General features: G+C 36.1%; 2 protein-coding genes and 1 non-coding gene across 3 annotated transcripts; 1 reads left to right on the top strand and 2 right to left on the bottom strand.

Annotated features, from left to right (window-relative positions):
• The first annotated feature begins 4139 nt into the window (after positions 1-4139).
• Positions 4140-8004, top strand: LOC146931600 (mannan endo-1,4-beta-mannosidase 2-like). The gene is made up of 5 exons (XM_085703103.1): positions 4140-4922; positions 6054-6251; positions 6443-6565; positions 6747-6961; positions 7412-8004. Exons 1-5 carry the CDS (start codon positions 4569-4571, stop codon positions 7806-7808), a joined length of 1287 nt encoding a protein of 428 aa, XP_085559229.1. The 5' UTR covers positions 4140-4568; the 3' UTR covers positions 7809-8004.
• A 1860-nt stretch (positions 8005-9864) lies between these two features.
• Positions 9865-17951, bottom strand: LOC146931598 (callose synthase 12-like). Its single transcript, XM_085703104.1, is given in 4 exon segments — positions 9865-10006; positions 10008-10048; positions 10991-11059; positions 12508-17951. Coding segments are annotated over 4 exon segments (5451 nt in total). The 5' UTR covers positions 17795-17951; the 3' UTR covers positions 9865-9952.
• On the bottom strand, positions 14773-14850 carry LOC146931599 (small nucleolar RNA J33). The gene has a single exon (XR_015009246.1). It is a non-coding gene; the product is annotated as a small nucleolar RNA J33 (small nucleolar RNA).
• Positions 17952-18789: the final 838 nt, after the last annotated feature.

The following is an 18789-nucleotide window of genomic DNA, read 5'->3' as shown; positions in this document are numbered from 1 at the left end:
CAATTAAAAAGAAATGAAGTGAGTAATAAACTAAAAGTTTGGCTTGAATCTAGAAGAATAAGTCTAACGGAATCATGGAAAATGAAAAATATTTTTTTAGCAATCAAGTGATTTGCCTCATGGTTAATGAAATTCATCAAAGACAAATTCTTTGAAAGAATTTGAGTTTAATTATTGAGTAGAACAATTTTTTGTTGGACTTTACTTATCTTCCAACCAGACTCCAGATTACTAGAGTATGTGTCTCTTGATAACCGGAGGATTAACAAAGAAATTACCCAAAAAGAATAATATATATATATATATATATATACACACAAAAAAAAACTATTTTTGTACCAAAAAAAAACTATTTTTTAGTTAATAGACACACAAACTATTAAGAAATAACTAAGGAATTCCCTAAAAAAGGTAATAACTACTAAGGAATAATATTCCGGCAAAAGTTATGGTGCATAAGTCCCTTCTTTATGCACCATGCATAAACATATCACAACCGTCAGATCAGGGACACGTGTTATAATCTTGTGCTTCAGCTCTTTCCCATTGTTTTGCATCACAATCAGTTCTCTTTCTCTTCACCACCACTATTCTTCCCCGATTCTGTTTCTTCTCTTCTATGATTTATGTTTCTTCTCCGATTCTGTTTCTTCTCTTCTCTGATTTCTGTTTCAGAAGATACCACTATTCTTCTCTTCACCGGAGAAAATTAACGTTGCCGTTACCGGAGATAACTTCTGCGATGAGTTCGGAGGGGAGGGTTCCCGGAGATGCGTTAGGACACCACTGCCTTCGCCGCCGAGATGAATGGAGGTGATCCATGTTTGGAAGGGAGGATTTCGCTCCTTGTTTCGACGCCATTCACAATTCTCGACAAACCTACTAAAAAATTGAAGGAAAAAGAAAAAATCAAAATAATTGAATGCGATTTCATCGAATTCAACGATTATCGCATGCGTTACAGAAATTGACCTGAAAATGAAGATGAAGAATCAGAGAAGCATTGTAGAAGATCGCGTTGAAATGGAAGAAAGAAACAGATCCAGAAGTGGAAAGTGTGAGATAGTTGAAGTTGAAGTTAGTTAGAGTTGAGTGAGAAAAGAAGAAACCAGAGCTCAGTATAGTATCAATTTAGTGATTCAGTTGTAGCAATAAGCTTCATTTTTCGATTTGTATAAGAATCAATTTTGCTTCAGTTGTATTTTCAAATCAACACTCTGAAACCATTTCCAGTGCAAAATGGTTTCAGAGTAAAACTTGAAAAAACCATTTACACAGTATATTGGTTTTGGCATATTAGCTTCAATTTTGCTTCAGTTGTAGTTTCAATTTATGATATCTAATGGTTGTTTGTTCTTAATAGTGTTCGTTGCTGTTTTCAATGGATTTGATATCAACTTCATATGAGAGTGGACAACTGAGTGTTCAGAGTAAAACTTGCTAAAACCATTTACACAGCATATTGGTTTCAGAGTAAAACTTGCTAAAACCATTTTAGTGGTTTGAACTTTGAAGTAGCTAAACCATGATAGGAGTTTTGTCGATTTGATGTCTGGTTTGATTTTCAAAATGTTGATGTGAAGATATAACGTTTTATAATATTTATGCACAACTTTGATTTTCAATGAAAATTGTGTCAATGTGTTGCTTCTTGTCGGTGATATCATTTCAAGATAGGTCATAAAGATTCTGAAACTTGGTTGCAACAACTGCTTGTGGGCTCTTTCTTTCTGTAAAAAATGGCCTAACTAGTAGTGCTCAATTTGTTGTGAAACTTTAACTGAAATGGATGCTTGGTTTCTCGACATATTTCAAAAAATAAAAGGATACTGTGAAGAAAGTATTCTCAAACTTTCAGTAAGTTTTGATATTCTCTTTGATGTCTATTTCAAGGATAGTAACTTTGGAATAGTTTTGTGGACTTGAATAGTTTCCTTCGAGCTCAATGTCCGTTGCATTGAAACCAAATTGCTCATTCTCACACTTCTGTTTACTTCCCGGAGGTGCATAAGTACGGTACGGTGAGTTCAGTTGAGTTCTGTGTGTTTTGGGAGAATTGATGAAGAGTTGAATGTGAGGATGAAGAAAGCAAATTTGGTTTTTTCTAGGGTGTAGAAAGCAGTTTTGTTGGGCTAGGTGTTAATGGGCTAGACTTATGCATGGTGCATAAGTTTTTGCTTATGCATGATAACCACACCCTAATATTCCCTAAAAAAAAAACTACTAATATTATCGGTTATTTTGTTTCATTTAATAAAGTTTGGACTTTTGGCTAGTCGGGGTCATTAGATTTTCCATAGTGAGCTGTTTAGTTCATGAATTTTATATGGTGTCCTAGTCCTAAAACTAGGAGTTTCTTTGAAGTTTCTTTCAAAAAAAAAAAAAAAGGAGTTTCTTTGAAGTTGTTTTAGAAATTTCCCCAAAGACCCGCATCACACACAACATGACTTCAATCAAGACGTTTGAAATCGAGTGTATGAGCAGAGGAAAAGTTCTAAAGTGATTATTTTGCTTTTAAAAATTGATTTTATGTTAAAAAGAACGTAACAACGGGCTATGAACTGCAGAATACGTGAAAGAGAAGGCCATCATTTGTGGACACACTTGACTCAAAATCTCAAAGTGTACACTATGGTCAATACATGTCTCATACAATACTTGCTAGCCTTATCCCTTTGTGTTGGTAAACTATGAATTTAATGTAATTTTCATTTTTATTTGTTGAAGTTTGGGGATCCAATTCTTCTTTTAAGAAAAGATGAGCATTGTGATGAAAATGAACATTTTGCAGATAAGGCTTGTGAATTATGTGATAAGAAAATAAAATAAAAACAGCAAGCTATTTTTATTATAAAATCAAACACAAATCCTCTGAAATCCGAATCATGCATCAATTGTCCTTTTGTTGAAACTACTGTTTTTATAATAAAATCAAATCAAATTGCATCACCCTACTAGTTATGTTATTACTGATAGTAGGCTAATAAAATAAAATATAAGGAAAATGGTGGTTGTACATTTTGTCTAGCATGAAAACCTTCCATGTGGAAGATGCTAATATCTATTATATGCAACAAATAAACAATCTTGTTCTAAATAGCAAAATATTTTTTTATGAACATGATATTTAGGGTTGGGAAGAGACCAGACCGACCAACATGGGCATACGATCTAGTCTATTTAAGGTTTAGCCCGACTCAGCTCGTTTAATAAGAAGACTAGGCTCAAATTTTTTACAAAACATATTTAATTAAATAGATCAGGATAAGACTTACAAAAAAGTCTATAAAACATTTTAGGTTGATCTATTAAGCTTTTTATTAATATTTCTTCTATTATTGATAGCGTTGAAGCTTCTTTTATAAACTCAAGTTTTCGTATGGTTTGGTTATTTAGTAGCAGGTATGCTGGTGTGATTAGAAATTTGCAAGATTTCGTTATTTAATAGCATACATATTTGTGTGTTTTAGGTCTTCATAAGATTTAGTCTATTTAGTAGAAGGCTTATAGGCGTTACTCGACCTTAGTGTAAAATAGATCGAACCTTTAAAAAGGTTGATCAGACCTTAAGAATGAGTTTATGACAAGTGATAGATCAGCTTAGACCTATATAATTTTTGAAGTAGTTTATGTCTTATAAAGTATGACCCAACCTAACCTATTTACATCCCTACATGATATATAACTTTTTTTTTTCAAGTAGTTTAATCACTAGAATTTCAACTTTTAAAGGTAAATAAGCAGGAAATTCAACCGGACATTGATATATGACTTTATGCATAAAGAATCTTAACATAGAGTTACAACACACACTATGGTTTAAAATTTTAAAATTTGCAGAACATGGTATAACACAGATGAGTAATGATATTTTGACATCCATTTGATGACAACTTTGTTGACAACCTTGTTTTTCTCACTTCTTATTGGTCAAAAACAATGGAGAGAGAAAAAGGAAGAGAGAGGATAACAACATCATGTGAGTATAAGAGAGAAAATTGTCCAAAAGTTGTCAAAAAGTGGTTGTCAAAATATCATTTCTCAACACAGATATCATACAACACAAGGTGGCCCACAGTTCTTGAAATTGTCTTTTAAATTTCCTTAAATATTAGAACTGAAGAAATTTTCCACTTCTTACTCAGATCTAAATCCAAGTATAACATATAATTATAATTTTCTGATACTAACATTTCACCACACTCACTTTTTTCCTCTTCAACCTTATAACCTATCATAGTTTTCATTCTTTTTCTATAGAAGCAACACATTTTTCTGTATAAACACCCCTTGTTACATCTCTATCAAAGTTGCATTCTTTAAGCACTTCTTAAAGTTAATCTCTTTCAGAAGAGAGATCTATACATTCTGATCATTTGGGGTGTGAAGAAAAACCACATTGACATCAGTGACTGAAAAAAGTGGATTCAAAAATCATCATCTATATCTAAAAAGAAAGTGACCCTTTGGATAAAGAGCCAAAAGGGTATCTGAAAATCTCCTAAATCTGTTAAATTTCTGTGGTTTTTGTAGCAAAAAGTGAAAAGGGGTTTTCACTTTTCAGCTACATGATGGCTGGAAATGGTTTATTTTATCCAATATTTTGTTTTGCATCGGTGGTGCTATTCATTTACATGTCATTTGGGGTAAGGATGGATTATGATGAAGAAATAGAGTTAAGTTTTGTGGAAAGAAAGGGGTCTCAGTTTGTGTTGGATGGAAAAGCTTTTTACATCAATGGATGGAACTCTTATTGGTTTATGGTTCAATCTGTGGATGCTTATACAAGACCTAGGGTAGGTGAAATGCTCAAAGCTGGGGCTAAAATGGGTCTAACTGTTTGTAGAACTTGGGCTTTTAATGATGGTGATTATAATGCACTTCAGACTTCACCTGGTGTTTTTGATGAACAAGCTTTTAAGGTATTTTAACTTGTGATTTTCATGTTTTTTTGTTTTCTTGTTGTTCCTCGTGTTGAATTTCATATTTTGTTTTTGTTTTGTTGTAACTTATTTTGTTTTTGTATGTTTGAATCTAATACCGACATAGTTGAGAGTTTGATAACTACTTAGACTGTTGGCTAGTTTGATTTTCTAAATACCTTCTCTTTAACTTTTTTGTTGTTTTTACCTGAAATTTTGTTGTATTTTTATGATATGATTGGATGCTTTCAAAACAAGGTTTGTATTTTTGTATGTATAATATAACTGGTGATAACTTTGTACGTGTAATTGGTGAGATTCATTCGGGAAGGGACCCAATTTTGCAAAATTTGTAGGGAAATAACTTTTGAAGTGGTGATAGTTGTAAAATTTGACAATGCTTGTCCTATAGAGCTGAAATTTGAGGACATGTTTACCATTGATCTTGGAAAGTGGTATGATCATATGCGTTAGGATGCAATATACAGACAAAAAGTGAGAAGTGGTCTCTCTCTCAATCTCTCTGTATGATTTTAATCACAGTAGTATAAAGTTGAAGATTCTATTTCTGTTGTTTGATATTGATCTCTACAATTTTGTTTGTGACTCAACATGAAGATGCAGGAGTTGTATCATTTCTCGTTCCCTTTATCCTTGGTCTTAATCAATTTACCATGTCGATTTCTTCCTGAAATGGTGTTTGCGCTTCTTACTGAAATCAGTCAACGGTTAGCAAGTCAAATTTTGATAATTTATTTGTGCTTAAATTTAGGAGAGAAAAATTGGGAAAGGGGGGAATTTTTATTAATTAAAGTGACACTAATGATCATTTTACAACTACCCCGGAGGGGATTTGAACTTTGCACTTTGAAGTTACAATGCTTAGCTCTTACCACTAAGCCAGCACCTCAAGTGTAAATTTAGAAAATTTTGAATACATGATTTAGAAGTCTATGATGATTGCCTTTCTTTTTGTATTATACTTTTTTGAAGTCACGCCTAATAGAAATGAAAAATGTTTTTTTGTTTCGTGTCGGTAGCTCTTTTGGTCCATGGAGCAAAATCTTTATTTTCTGTTTGGAATCATTGCATGATGAATGAAAACTTTATTGAGGGTTTTATGGGTGACAGGCCTTGGACTATGTCATAGCAGAAGCAAGGAGACATCGAATTAGGCTGCTTCTAAGCTTAGTAAATAACTTGCAAGCATATGGTGGGAAAGATCAGTATGTTCAGTGGGCGTGGCAAGAAGGGCTAGGGTTAAGTTCGTCTAATGATTCTTTCTTCTATGATCCATCAATCCGTAGTTATTTCAAAAATTATGTTAAGGTATGTTATGCCTATCCTGTTTTTCTTCCTCTTGAATTTTGATACAACGTTGATGTCGATTATTACTGTATTCATATGTCGATTCTTTGCTTTTTGTTTTGCCGGCCGGACATTTCAATTTTAGTTGCATGTTTGCAGTCGTCGAGTCTGGTCGCGAGATAAATTAATTGTTTCTTGTCAATCTGTCGCAGACTATTCTGACCAGGAAAAATACTATTACTGGAATTGAATATAGACATGACCCTATCATTTTTGGTTGGGAACTGATCAATGAACCTCGGTGTTTAACTGATCCTTCTGGTGACACTCTCCAAGTAAGTCATGCACCTGTCCTTTAACCCCCTTCAAATATATTTATTTAAAGAAGGAAAAAAAGTATACTAGCATTATCAATGACAAATTGGACATTGAAGTGGATACTTGACCAATGCAAATATCTCATTCTTTCCTGGATTTCTTGAGTATACAATTTACTTAATTGCCATAGAACTGCAGGATTGGATAGAAGAGATGTCAACTTTTGTCAAATCGATCGACAAGAAACATCTGGTCACTATTGGACTTGAAGGTTTTTACGGTCCTAATGACCCAAAAAGGTTGACTGTCAACCCACCAGAAGGGTGGGCATCCAGGCTTGGATCTGATTTTATTAGGAACTCCCAGACCTCAAATATTGACTTCACCTCTGTCCATATCTATCCTGACCATTGGTAAGCAAACATTGTTTAAATTCTATATCTGCAGTTTTGGATTTTCTTAGATTCGTATGAAGCATTGACACAGACACCGGACAATACACTGACACATCGACACCTGTAATAATTTGAGAAAATGAAATTATTGAACATAACCACATGTGTCAGTGTCGCGTCGATGTACGCATCAGACACGGAACGCACCTTCCATCTGAAGTGTTGTTGCTACATACTTCAGAAGTTCCAGAGAACTCCACCTACAGAAGGGAAGGTTTTCTGCTTTGAGTTTCTCATGTTTTATTTCGAATCAATAGCCCATCTTATCAATAATTTGTTTGAAATGTTTAATTATCCCTTTTAAGATCTTTCTTCTGATGTGTATTCAGAAGTACACATTCTCAATATGATTTCAGATATCTTTTTATTTTGTAATTTGACCTTTGTTTTTATTCGTCTTTTGCGTAGGTTTCATAAGCAAGATTTTGAAGAGTATATGAAATTCCTCTCCAAGTGGATGCTTTCTCACATTGAAGATGGTGATAATGTATTAAACAAACCTGTTTTGTTCTCCGAATATGGATTATCAGACTCAATCACGAACTTTTCGTTGTCGAACCGAGAGAAGATGTACAAAACAATTCTAGACATATCCCACAAATCTGCTAAGAAAAACCGGTCCGGAGCAGGTGCTTTGGTTTGGCAGTTCTTAGTTGGCGGAATGTCGGAGTTTATAGATGATTTTGGGATGGTACCATGGGAAAGGCCATCAATGTATTCACTATTTATTGAACATTCATGCAGACTAACCAAGGTCAACAAGGGATTGACTCTACACAACCCAAGTTTCAAACACGTGTGTTAGAGGAAGTGAGTTCTTTTATGGCTGGTTTTGTACAATATCTATCCTATTTTTATAATCAATGGTGCAGTTGGGTGCATAGTGGGGTATATATAGTGTTTTGGCGTAGATTAGTAATCTATTTTGAAGTCTGTAATCCAGTTATACAAAATCTACATTTTTTTGAGATGAGATGGAAAAGTTTTTGAAAGTTATACAAGTCCAATTTGCCCCCATTGGCTGTACACTGAGAATTATCAAAACCATCATGAATTGTTGCGTTTCTTGGTAGCTGGAGATTTCTCATTGATGAGTGATATAGTTGAGATAGTGATTATTTATAAGTGGTGGATGACTCTCACTGCATGGGTTTTCTTGAGTTTGAGTTTGGCAATATTAACTCGATTTCAGATTATGATGATGTCAGAGCCTATTGTAAGTATTTGTTCTCAAACTTTTTGATGTAGAGACTAGAGAGTCGTGTGTATTTTTCATGGGTTCCCCCATGTCAATTGGCTCCATGCCAGTATTTCATAAATAAGGTTGGACAAAACTATCGTGCTTCGTTGTGATTTTCTCAAACTTACCGCAATAACAAAGGAAGCACTACAATATTTTTAATTAATTTACATGAATCTCAACTATAATGTATAATATAACGTGTCATAAGGGGTGCTTTGGACTAAGAAAACCAATCGTGTCTTGCAGCTCTTTGCAAGACTCTAATTGAGTTGAGTGTTCAAGATAATAATGTTTGTTGTTCTTACTTCTTTTATTTAAATGGAAGTCAAATTTAGGTAAAAAGTGTAATAGACGTGCATTGTCCATTTAAAAAGATATGCATGCACGAAGTTTCAAACAATTGACTTTAATAGCTTAGGACAAAATTGAGCATTACAAACATGAATAATTTACGCACGAAAAGAACCCAAAAACTGCACAATCTTTAGCATTCATATTAATTGGTTTTACACGTGCTTCACAATCTACCTATGTGATGTGGTGGTAGTTTTCTTCAACATATGGGTTTGGTGATAAAGAAATTTACTCAGTTATAACTTATAACTAATTGAGAGCCACATTATTTATTCTTTAATCGGTAAAGTATAGTCGATTTTTTTGCCTATGTAGTATACTAGTTTTTTTAATATTAAAGAACAACAACATTCAAACTTCAATGGTGTTGAGTTGACTGCATATAGATCAAACGAAGTCATAATGTTTTGTTCTTTTTTTTTGGTTACATTCATAATGTTTTGTTCAATTCTTTTAAGTTAAAGAATAATAATAATTTTATCATGCTTTATCAAGAATTTGATATATCCACTATTACCATAAATTAAAAATAAGTCATGTTTTGTACATACGATTTCTCTAGATATAAACTTGTACTACTACTTACTAGACAAACATTCTAGTTGAAAAACCTTTACATGCCATATCCACTATACTACGATTTGCACTATTTTTAGATATGAAGAGAGAGGAGATAGATCATCTTTTGCATGTCAATCATAAGCTTGTAAATTTTCATTACCGGTATATTAATTTATTTATCCTACTATTTCTTTCGCTGTTTTTTCTGTACTTTTTTGTCTCTCTTTCTTGTTAGCCAGTTAAGGGTGTCGCTACAAAAGATTCCTTCATTAGGTATTAAGCAGATAATAGATAAGGTTACAGATTTCTCTCAACAAAAAAAAAGATAAGGTTACAGATTACCTTAATTCATAGCAAATAAGGAAACTAATTGGATATTCATCTAGCTACTAGAACATGTAGATCAAATTAACTGATAAATATATAGTTGTATAAAAAGACATGCAAAATTTGCAACTATTATTGTGATCTTTAATTCAATTTGTTTCAATTAACTTAGTCATCAACAAGAGAATTAGCAGTACTGCCAGAAGAAATAGCATTAGTCTGTAATATATTTTTTTCTTGTAAAAAATCTCAGACTATATGTTAAAAAAATCTGAATCATGTTACTATCATTCTATGGAATAATTTACCGTTTTCTGCAAGGGACACAGCACACATAATCAGAAGATCACCTACCACTACAAGCTACCAAAATCAATTTTAAGCATGAGAATTGACTAATTACAAAGGCCATCAAAGGAAATCAGAAAATAATATTCTCCTCCACCAAGTAAAACAAAATATAATCACAACAAGAACCAGAGGAAAATTGGGGAACACAAAGTAAGTCTTAATCTGTAGTCTTCTATAGCTTCTCCCTGCATATATTTCCAATGTGAATCCTGCAAACATAATACAGAGCTATTAGCTAAAAAGGTAAATATTCAAAGATAGGGGAAGTCGATAGTTAACTTAGTCTCGATAACAGTTCCGAGGACGCGAAACACTAAAGGGTACAGAATGCCAGTGTTGTGACAACTCAAAAGGACACATACAAAAACATGAATAATAGCTAAGATCAAACAATAAAAAACAATTATCGACAGAAAACACCTTCAGACAAAGATAATTGAACAAATTTGGAACAGCGACATAGATGGGACACACCATGCAAAAAGCACCCAGAAAAACAGAGAAATAAGCATTAAACATATAATTCCACGACATAGGCTTATGAACGAAGCCCTTCTATTTATATTTTTTCTTTTTTGGTTTAAATATACTCATATTTCATTGAAGTACAAGGTGCTTCACTGAAAACGTGGTACTGAAGGTCACTGTTACTTGGAAGACATCACACAAACAGTTATTGGTATGGGCCTTTGGCATAGTTTTATTAACAAGACTCTCCAAGGTCCTGAACAAAAATCAACCAATTACATAAATAAATTACTATGATACCCATTTGTTAGACGAGCTTAAGCCTTCATTTTAAGTGTTCACAAGACCGACAAAAATTGGTCACAACATTTATGTACTGAAGTGGTGGTTACCGAGTATTGAAAAGGTAGCATGGTTCATACCCACTCAGATATAGTATACACATATATAAGCAAGAAGGGAGGGTGAGACCAATATTGAGGCTATGAGGGTGGACTAAATACAAAATAATTCAATAGTTAAAGATAGAAGAATTTGATTTACAATATATAATTCAATGAAGTTAAAAGAGGAACTATAAACCAATATTGAGGCCATGATGGTGTAACTAACCAAATTTAATGACAAAGGTTTATTTTGAAACTTTTGATATTGTATTTGTATATGTCAACAAAAAATATTACCATATACAGATGTCTCAATTCTAGCTCCACAAACCACGTGATGTAAAAGGCACTCCATTGATTCTGACCCTACAGGAAAAACAGCACAACAAAATCAGACATCTTGTGATGCAATCATATACAAAAGGCACATACTTCTCCGAATTCATTATAAAAATCAAATTGGAAGATTAGGACAGAGAAATAAGCAATTAAAAAAAGCCCTCCAATTTGAATTCAGGAGGCCCAAAAAACCTTACAAGACATGTCAGGAATTTGAAAAGGTTGAAATAGGCTAAAAACAGTGTACAGCTGGACAGAGCTTAGAAAACAAGGCACCAATAGAGCCAAACATAACTAAGAACACAGCGATTTACGCAGCAACAGAGCTAAACAGGACAACCGAAGCAATATACATCACCAAACAAAGGAAAACAGAACACGACAGAGGCTAAAACACAACAATCCGCACAGGAATAAGGTAATCCAAGGCAAACAAAACAAGTTGGAGTTGAACAGAGGATCAGAGCCAACCAAAATCAAGAATGCAAAAATTAGTGCATGAACAGAACCAAGCACACCCCACTCAAGTCCTGCAATTTATAAAAATGAGTGTATCCTGTATAACACCGGCAATACGCCAATACCAAGTATCATGAATTTATATAGGCTTATTGGAACTTGACTAGAAAGCAAAATATAAGAAGGACTTCGATTCTCTCATAAATATCTTGAAATTCCTTGAATATCCTGAAATGTTCCCTCAATGTAAAAATTTCTAAAAATTAAACACAACTAACTTACAAAATGCATTAAATTTAAATTTTCAAACATGATGGCATTTAAAGGAGGGGAGAATCAGGAAGCACGGAAATCGACATAATCAGCAACTGATCCAGCTGAATACCAAAAACAACAGAATAAACAAAAAAGGTGCCGAATAAGGGTTCATGTCATAACAAGGTGAATTGTAATCATTCGCTGCAATTCATTTTATTTTTTTTGGTGAATTCGCTGCACTACATTTAACATTGGAGAAAAGGGCAAATTGAGCATTCATATCACAATAATTATTGCACGGCCAGTGTCTATTAAGTACAACCAATAAAAAAAAAACTTAGTAAATATGAAAATAACATTGAAGAATACAAAAAAGTCCTGCTGAAGCTATTTTAATGTTATCTTGAGTTCTCAACTGATTGTGCCTATGAGCACTATGCTCGTGCAAGAATTAATTGTAACAAACATGTGATGAGAAAATTTCTTGCCGGCTTAATCACATAATAGGCTTAAATTTTTAAAATAAACAGTTCCTTGATTGTAAAACACAATCTAGGAAGTCACACAAGGTACCAAAAACAGAAACAACAAAATATGCAATTTTATCAGCTCAGCAATAGAATAGCATTGTCTGGTTAAACTTGTCTTTCAGAAAACATTTACCTCAATGACAAACAAGAACAGCTGTGCCAAAAATCCTAATCTGAACATGAAAATAAACTAAAAAATGATTTGAATTACCTTGCTTCACATTCAACTTTGAGACTTCTTCCCTGTAACAATCTGGGATATGCGGAGGCCCCTGCTGAATGCTTCGTTGAAAAGAATTCTAGTTTGCATATTTTGAAAGCCAGGCAACCATGATAGTAATGCCACAGGAGTCATAATAATGACTCCAAATAATATATCATAAAGACGAGCCACTGCAACAACACCACTCCAAATTATCGTAGACTGCAAGAATGGTCGGAAAACTTGGGCAATCAATAGCAGGCCCCATCCTGTGGGAAGGAATGCCAACAAGCTAGTAAAAATATCCACGAATTTGAATTCTGTGAATTCCAGCAAAGCAACTATCAGGAGTATTGCAAGAATTATGACAAGGAACTGAACAAGCCGGTAATAGATATGCTCTTTTGCCGAATATTTGTTCCGTGCATACACTACCACGGCATAAATCCCAGATACAACAACAACATAAATCCATGATAGCAAGTATACAGCAATACTATTATTTCCAGCAGAAATTCCAAGTTGGTAGACAATTCCATACTGGAAAAAGAAGAAGCGAAGGTCTAAGATAATTTCCAAAAGCTTTCCCCAAAGGCCGGTTACCTTTAGATGATCCTGCTCTTCATACCACCACCTTTCCCAACTCTGTTCAGCTTTGGCAAACACACTTCCACTGTACCAAATCCAGTTCATAAAGTCATCAAAATCATAAACAGTTTTTAACCAATCGAAGCCAGAGGGATTGAACACAAACGGTGCCACCACCCATGATGCAACTAAGAACCAACTAGTAATGGTCAGGGCTATATAAACAAATGTGTCAGTTGCTACAGGACTGTGTGTTGCATAAATTACAAGTATTAGCCCCAATTCAATAGCTTTCACAAAATGGCTACGGGAAAAGAGTCTATAGATTTCAGCAAAACTCTTGTGCTCTACAACAAAACCACGGCCGGTGGCTCGATATTTTGCTCCACCGTGCAGAATAGTCCGGCCAAAAAAATGACTGCGAGTGCCCATGGAGAAGGTGTAGAAAACGGATGAAAGCTGAAGTTGCATTGTTAAGAAGTCCCAGATAGCTTGGAGGAACCCGTGCTCAAGGGAATTCTCTACGATCATCGGAAGGGCGGTGAAAAGTCCAAGTTGGATGATAAACTGCTGATTTAAGATGGCACCAAGTGCTTTGTTGTTATTGCTGTTACTTTCCATTGATTTCTCAACACCACTAAGGGCGAGATATAGTCGACTCCATAGAAAGGCATATACTGTCAGAACCACCATCATTGTGTTGAAGAAGAACCCCACAGTAGTGTAGAAGAATGAAAGCATCCGGAAAAAATCAAGCCTATGACCCAACCTGTACACATCTCTGCTCAGGATTTGTTCCCCGTTGCCACTGGCAACCTTGGCTTCAAACATTGATACTTGATTAAGACCAACATCCCTTCCCTTTCCAACCTGAATGTATTCATGGTGAGTGACATTACCTCCACGAAGAGTACAATTGAACCCAGCAAATATGTCCTCGCTTATGTTGATCACTCTGGAAGCTTTGCTGATACCACCTCGAGTTAAGAACCAAAACCTGTCAAACACATCTGGATGACCATAATGCATTCTAACTTTCAAAGGATTTGCCAAAACCCTCTGTCCTAGGGTGACGAAACTTGTCTCCTGGGCTGACATGAACCAGGCAAGAGAGGACACGGAGCCAGTGAAAATGTGTTCCCTGACACCTAAAATTGTTGGTTTCCGGACACCGTAGTAACGTCTATACTCTTCAAGGAGATTTCTCATCTTGAGTGCTTCCTCAAAGTAGTTATCCTGATTCATGTCTATAGTCTGCAAAGCGTCCCCGCGAGTGAAGATGATGGCGTGATTTTGATTCTCGGGCTTTCCCTCCCCGAGCTTCAATGGACCTGGCAGTTTGACTCTGTATACTTCAACCTCCTTTTCCAACTGCTGATCATACTTAACAAGGACAGAGAAATACTCCTTCCCGTCCCTTCCAGTAGTTCTCTCATCCACATATGCAACTCGAAGAGCTTCATTGTTTTTCATTAGATACAAAATTTCCTCGGCATGGGGATCCTTCTTTTCCTTCTGAGTTCCATAAATCTGACAAGCAACCACATATGTGAATTTCATCAAAGCAGTCCCATACTCGTGGCCTTTAAATAACAAACTTACTGAACTGCTCGCTCTACTTAAACCCTTGGATTGAGGTGGCCTTTCAGAGTTGAAACTGTCTAAATTATCTTGCCTCACCGAAACAAGTTCGCGTGAGCCTTCTCGAATATCCATTTCTGATGCAGAATCCAGAAATGTCAACATCTTGAGGGCCCGATAGTAATACATCATTCCTCTAACTGTCCGCGATAGTGTCTGGCCTCGGTAGGAAGCCCACAGCCTCAAATCTCTAAGTTTATCAGTCCACAGATCACTGTCTTTCATTATCCCCTCCCGACGCATCCTCTCCAGAAAATTCTTCCACTCATCATCATAAATAGTCTGCAAATAGTACAGGGTTGAAACCCCGTCTTCATTCTCAGTCCTGAGCTGTTCTTTGCTGTATAATACTTCTTCATTGTAATAAGGTGTTAGAACACTGAAAGCCAGCATTTTCTCAACTTGGGGAGCATGGGGCATATTCATAAAAAGTGAGTTGCTGAAGAAAGCAATCCTCCGTCTGGCCTCTAGATTTATAGGAATGTTTTGCATTGAATCCCTGGAGGTAAGAATTGTATGCAGACGCCGAACCTGGCGATAGAAGTTCTCATTGCTAGTGTCAGGCAACTGAACAGCGTTTTCAAAAAGTAGACCTGAAGCAGGATTACGTGGAGCCAAGCCATCATCCTCTAGCTGCTTAGGATTTCTTCGATCCTTGAAAAGGTCTCTGATAGCAATCTCATAAAGCGCCTGAAGGGTATTCACCACTTGATTAGAATCTTTGACAGGCTTGTTCAATAACTCAACAAGTTTTATCAACTTGTGGTGAAGCTGGGGCAGTGCAGTTGTTTTGAATGTATTAGTGAATTTCTCAATCTCAAGAGAGTGATCAATTTCCTGAAACAGAACAGTCACAATCGAATGCTCTTCACTGTTGGGTTTGATAATCTCATGAAGCAAGTGCTTCACACTATCATATGCTTCGATCACAGCACAGCGTCTATACTCAGAGCTGCATATCTTCTTATAAAGCCTCTTATCAGTATCATTAACTAGTTCTTTGGCCTGACTGAGAGCAAGCAGTAACTCGTTGCAGAGAAGAAAACATGGCCAGCGAATAACCCGGACATTCCAAGAGTTCTGTGGCAGCTCCAGCAGCTCAACCTCTCTGTCAGAGATAATATCCTCCTCCCTAAAAGACAAAATTATCTCGTTCCATATCAAAGCAAACTTGTTGGCCTCAACTTGGTTAGACTCGAGCTTCCTGTAGGGCCGACCAAGCCCATACCTGAGCTTCAACCTATGGATGGCATCCTTAAACTTGCTCTTCAATGTTCCTCTAGCATTCAACAGCTGCTCCTCGGGCATAAGATTAAACTGGATTGCACTGGCAAAAAACTGGAACCTCAACTTCAGCTGCTGCATATTTCGAATCTCGCCCAGGTGTGCAAACAACCCCACACCCGCACCAGCAAAAGACGAATATATCGAATACCAAATCTGTATATCCATCAGATAAATTAAAACAACTGGAATCCACAATATTCCAGCAGCAAATCGGTTACTGTGATGGAAAAACTCATGCCATTCATACTCAACATTCTTGAGGTCCAACACTGCCTTTGTTGGGGCAATCATGGGTTTGACCTGCAAAAAGTAACTAAAGCAAAATTTTGTTGCCAGCACGAAAACCCAGAACAATGAATACTTAATGTTGTCATAAAGCCCTTCTCTCAAACCCCGACCAACAAAGCTTCTGCTCTGAAACCACCACGACAACATGTAAAAGATCCTCCAGTTTGTATTCTCCACAAAGTTTCTAATCCAAGGAAGTATAAAAAGGGCTAAAGCCAGAACCTCCGGAATGATGAAGACAGCCACAGCCTCTAGAAAATTCAGCACCCGATCATTTGCCGCCTTCGTCCACCGCCTATCATGGTTTCTCTGCTCCCAAATCCTCCCATAAAACACACCAAACACAACAATCCACGCAGCAGCAACAATACATTTCAGAAACATTCTCACTCCAAGCATCTTCGTCTCCCTCGATACCAACCTATACTGCATCCCCACATCAAGCAAAGACTGCAAAAACCTCATACCACTCCACGTAAAGAAAATCGTCAAAGCCCTAACCTGCACAGTCCGATCCTCCAACGCCTGCCACGGATAAGTCCTCTCCTCCCAAGCAACAATTATAGCAGCTTGAAGAAACAACACCAACATAATCCAAAGCCTATCAAAACTCCGAAACAGATTCCAAAACGATCTCTGCTCAACAAATCCTGTCTTACCAACATGCTTCCCCTTACCAACAGTCGTGAAAAAATTACTCCCAACATCAGGTGGCCATTTCAGCTTCTCAAAACACCTCCTACTCCAAAAATACTCATTGATATCATCATAATTTCTCCAAGCACTATGAGGAGCAGTTCCATTTCTACTATTATCAACTTCACTCTTAATAGTTTCATAAATAGGCTTCACAACAAAATTCAAAAAAGCATTCTCACCGGAAATCGACGGCATCACCGGCTGCCCTGTATTATCATCAATATAATCCTCCAATATTCTATTCAACTCATTCGCCAAATTGTGAAAGATATAACACAAACACTCCGGAACAAACCTCAGATTCGCAGATTCTCCCCAGATTAGAAGATAAAGCGACACATAAAGCAGCTCTCGCCGGAGGTCAGGCTCTCCGGTACGACGGTTATCGAAGATCCAGATGTTTGATTTCTTACCGAGATAAGAACACCACGAGGTGTAATTCTTGAGAAGCTTTTTACGAAAACGACGGAGAACAGCGGCGTCGAGAGTATCGATGTTATCCGGCGGCGGAGTGAGACGCATCTGAGCATTTGCAAGGTGAAGAACGAGATGCTCCCGTTGATTACGGACGTTGTCTTTCTGGAAGCCGAAGAAGAGAGCAAGCCAGTCAAGCAAGTCATAGTGAGGTCGCCATTGGCCAAAAGGAGGACGGCGGAGGTTACCGACGGAGCGAAGTGCTGCGGCGGCGGCACGGACTTCGGGGAAACGGAGGGAGGGATGGTCGGCGAGGAGGTTGTGGATTGGGATGATGTTGTAGGGCTCTTCTTCGTGAGGAGGAGTTGAGGAGGGTTGACGGTGGCGGAGACTCATTGCATCGGAATCGGAATCGGAACCCTAAAAGTTGTGAGTGTAGTTTTGTTTTGAAAAGCGAGAGCAGTGACAGTTACAGAGAGAATATAGGGATGGTGGCTAACGTGCGCACTTTGAATGACCAAAAGGGGAAGAAGAAAGTGCGCGTTGGCGCGTTCAGCGGATATTACTTTTTTTTTTTTATTTTATTTATGGTAAATATTGATTAAAATTGATTGGCGTAATCTAAACGATTAATATGGTAAATTAAAATATCTTCAGATCCACTTTCTTTCTATTGTCTTCTTTTACGTCCTTTTTTCAAATCACAGTAAAGTCAATACGAAGATCTCGAGAATTTTTTATTTTATTTATTTATTACGAGATAGAGAAGATTCATGGTAATTTTCTATTTCTATATTTGATAGATTTTCTTTTAATATGATATTCTCTAATATTTAAAACTTATTTCTGAAATCATTATTTCTGAAACATATCAGTACTATTCTAATATTTAAAACTTATTATAAAGTCTATCATTATTTCCTTATTTCATTACTCTTCATGCAATACATGTTTTTTTTTTTACAAATTTTTAACTAATTTCAATTTCAAACTTTTACTACTAAATTCAACTTTCAATAATTAACATTCAGATTCTTTAATTGTAATGTTCAGACTAATAAAATCGTCCTCAACCAACCACTACCCGGGAGGCTGCATCAAACAAGGAATTACCATGATCTTAAATCTCATTTATAACCAAATACAAACTATTGACATTACATAATAATTATATTACATCAAAACTTTCATAAATATCAATCGATGGTTTACAAATAAACAAACGTTTATTGTACCCGTGCGTCAGCACGGGTTTGTTACTAGCTCTCTGGGTATGAAAACAGGAGTTAACACTTAGGTGACATTGGAATGCCAACGTCACGTGACATTGGTCAACTACAATGTTATCAGTGGCTTTCTTTTTTCTCTAACACAAAGATTTTTTGTTTTTT

This window comes from Medicago sativa, chromosome 4, assembly GCF_051527215.1.
Source record: "Medicago sativa cultivar Bolivia chromosome 4, Bolivia_mono, whole genome shotgun sequence".
Taxonomy (NCBI): Eukaryota; Viridiplantae; Streptophyta; class Magnoliopsida; order Fabales; family Fabaceae; genus Medicago; species Medicago sativa.
The sequence above is the reverse complement of the archived record's forward strand: the minus strand, read 5'-3'. Positions and strand labels throughout refer to the sequence as shown.

Excerpts from the sequence above, each read along its gene's own strand:
- LOC146931600 (XM_085703103.1), top strand. The coding sequence starts at position 4,569 with ATGATGGCTGGAAATGGTTTATTTTATCCAATATTTTGTTTTGCATCG. Across the intron at positions 4,923-6,053 it reads TTGATGAACAAGCTTTTAAG|GCCTTGGACTATGTCATAGC; the intron begins GTATTTTAACTT and ends TATGGGTGACAG. Across the intron at positions 6,252-6,442 it reads ATTTCAAAAATTATGTTAAG|ACTATTCTGACCAGGAAAAA; the intron begins GTATGTTATGCC and ends AATCTGTCGCAG.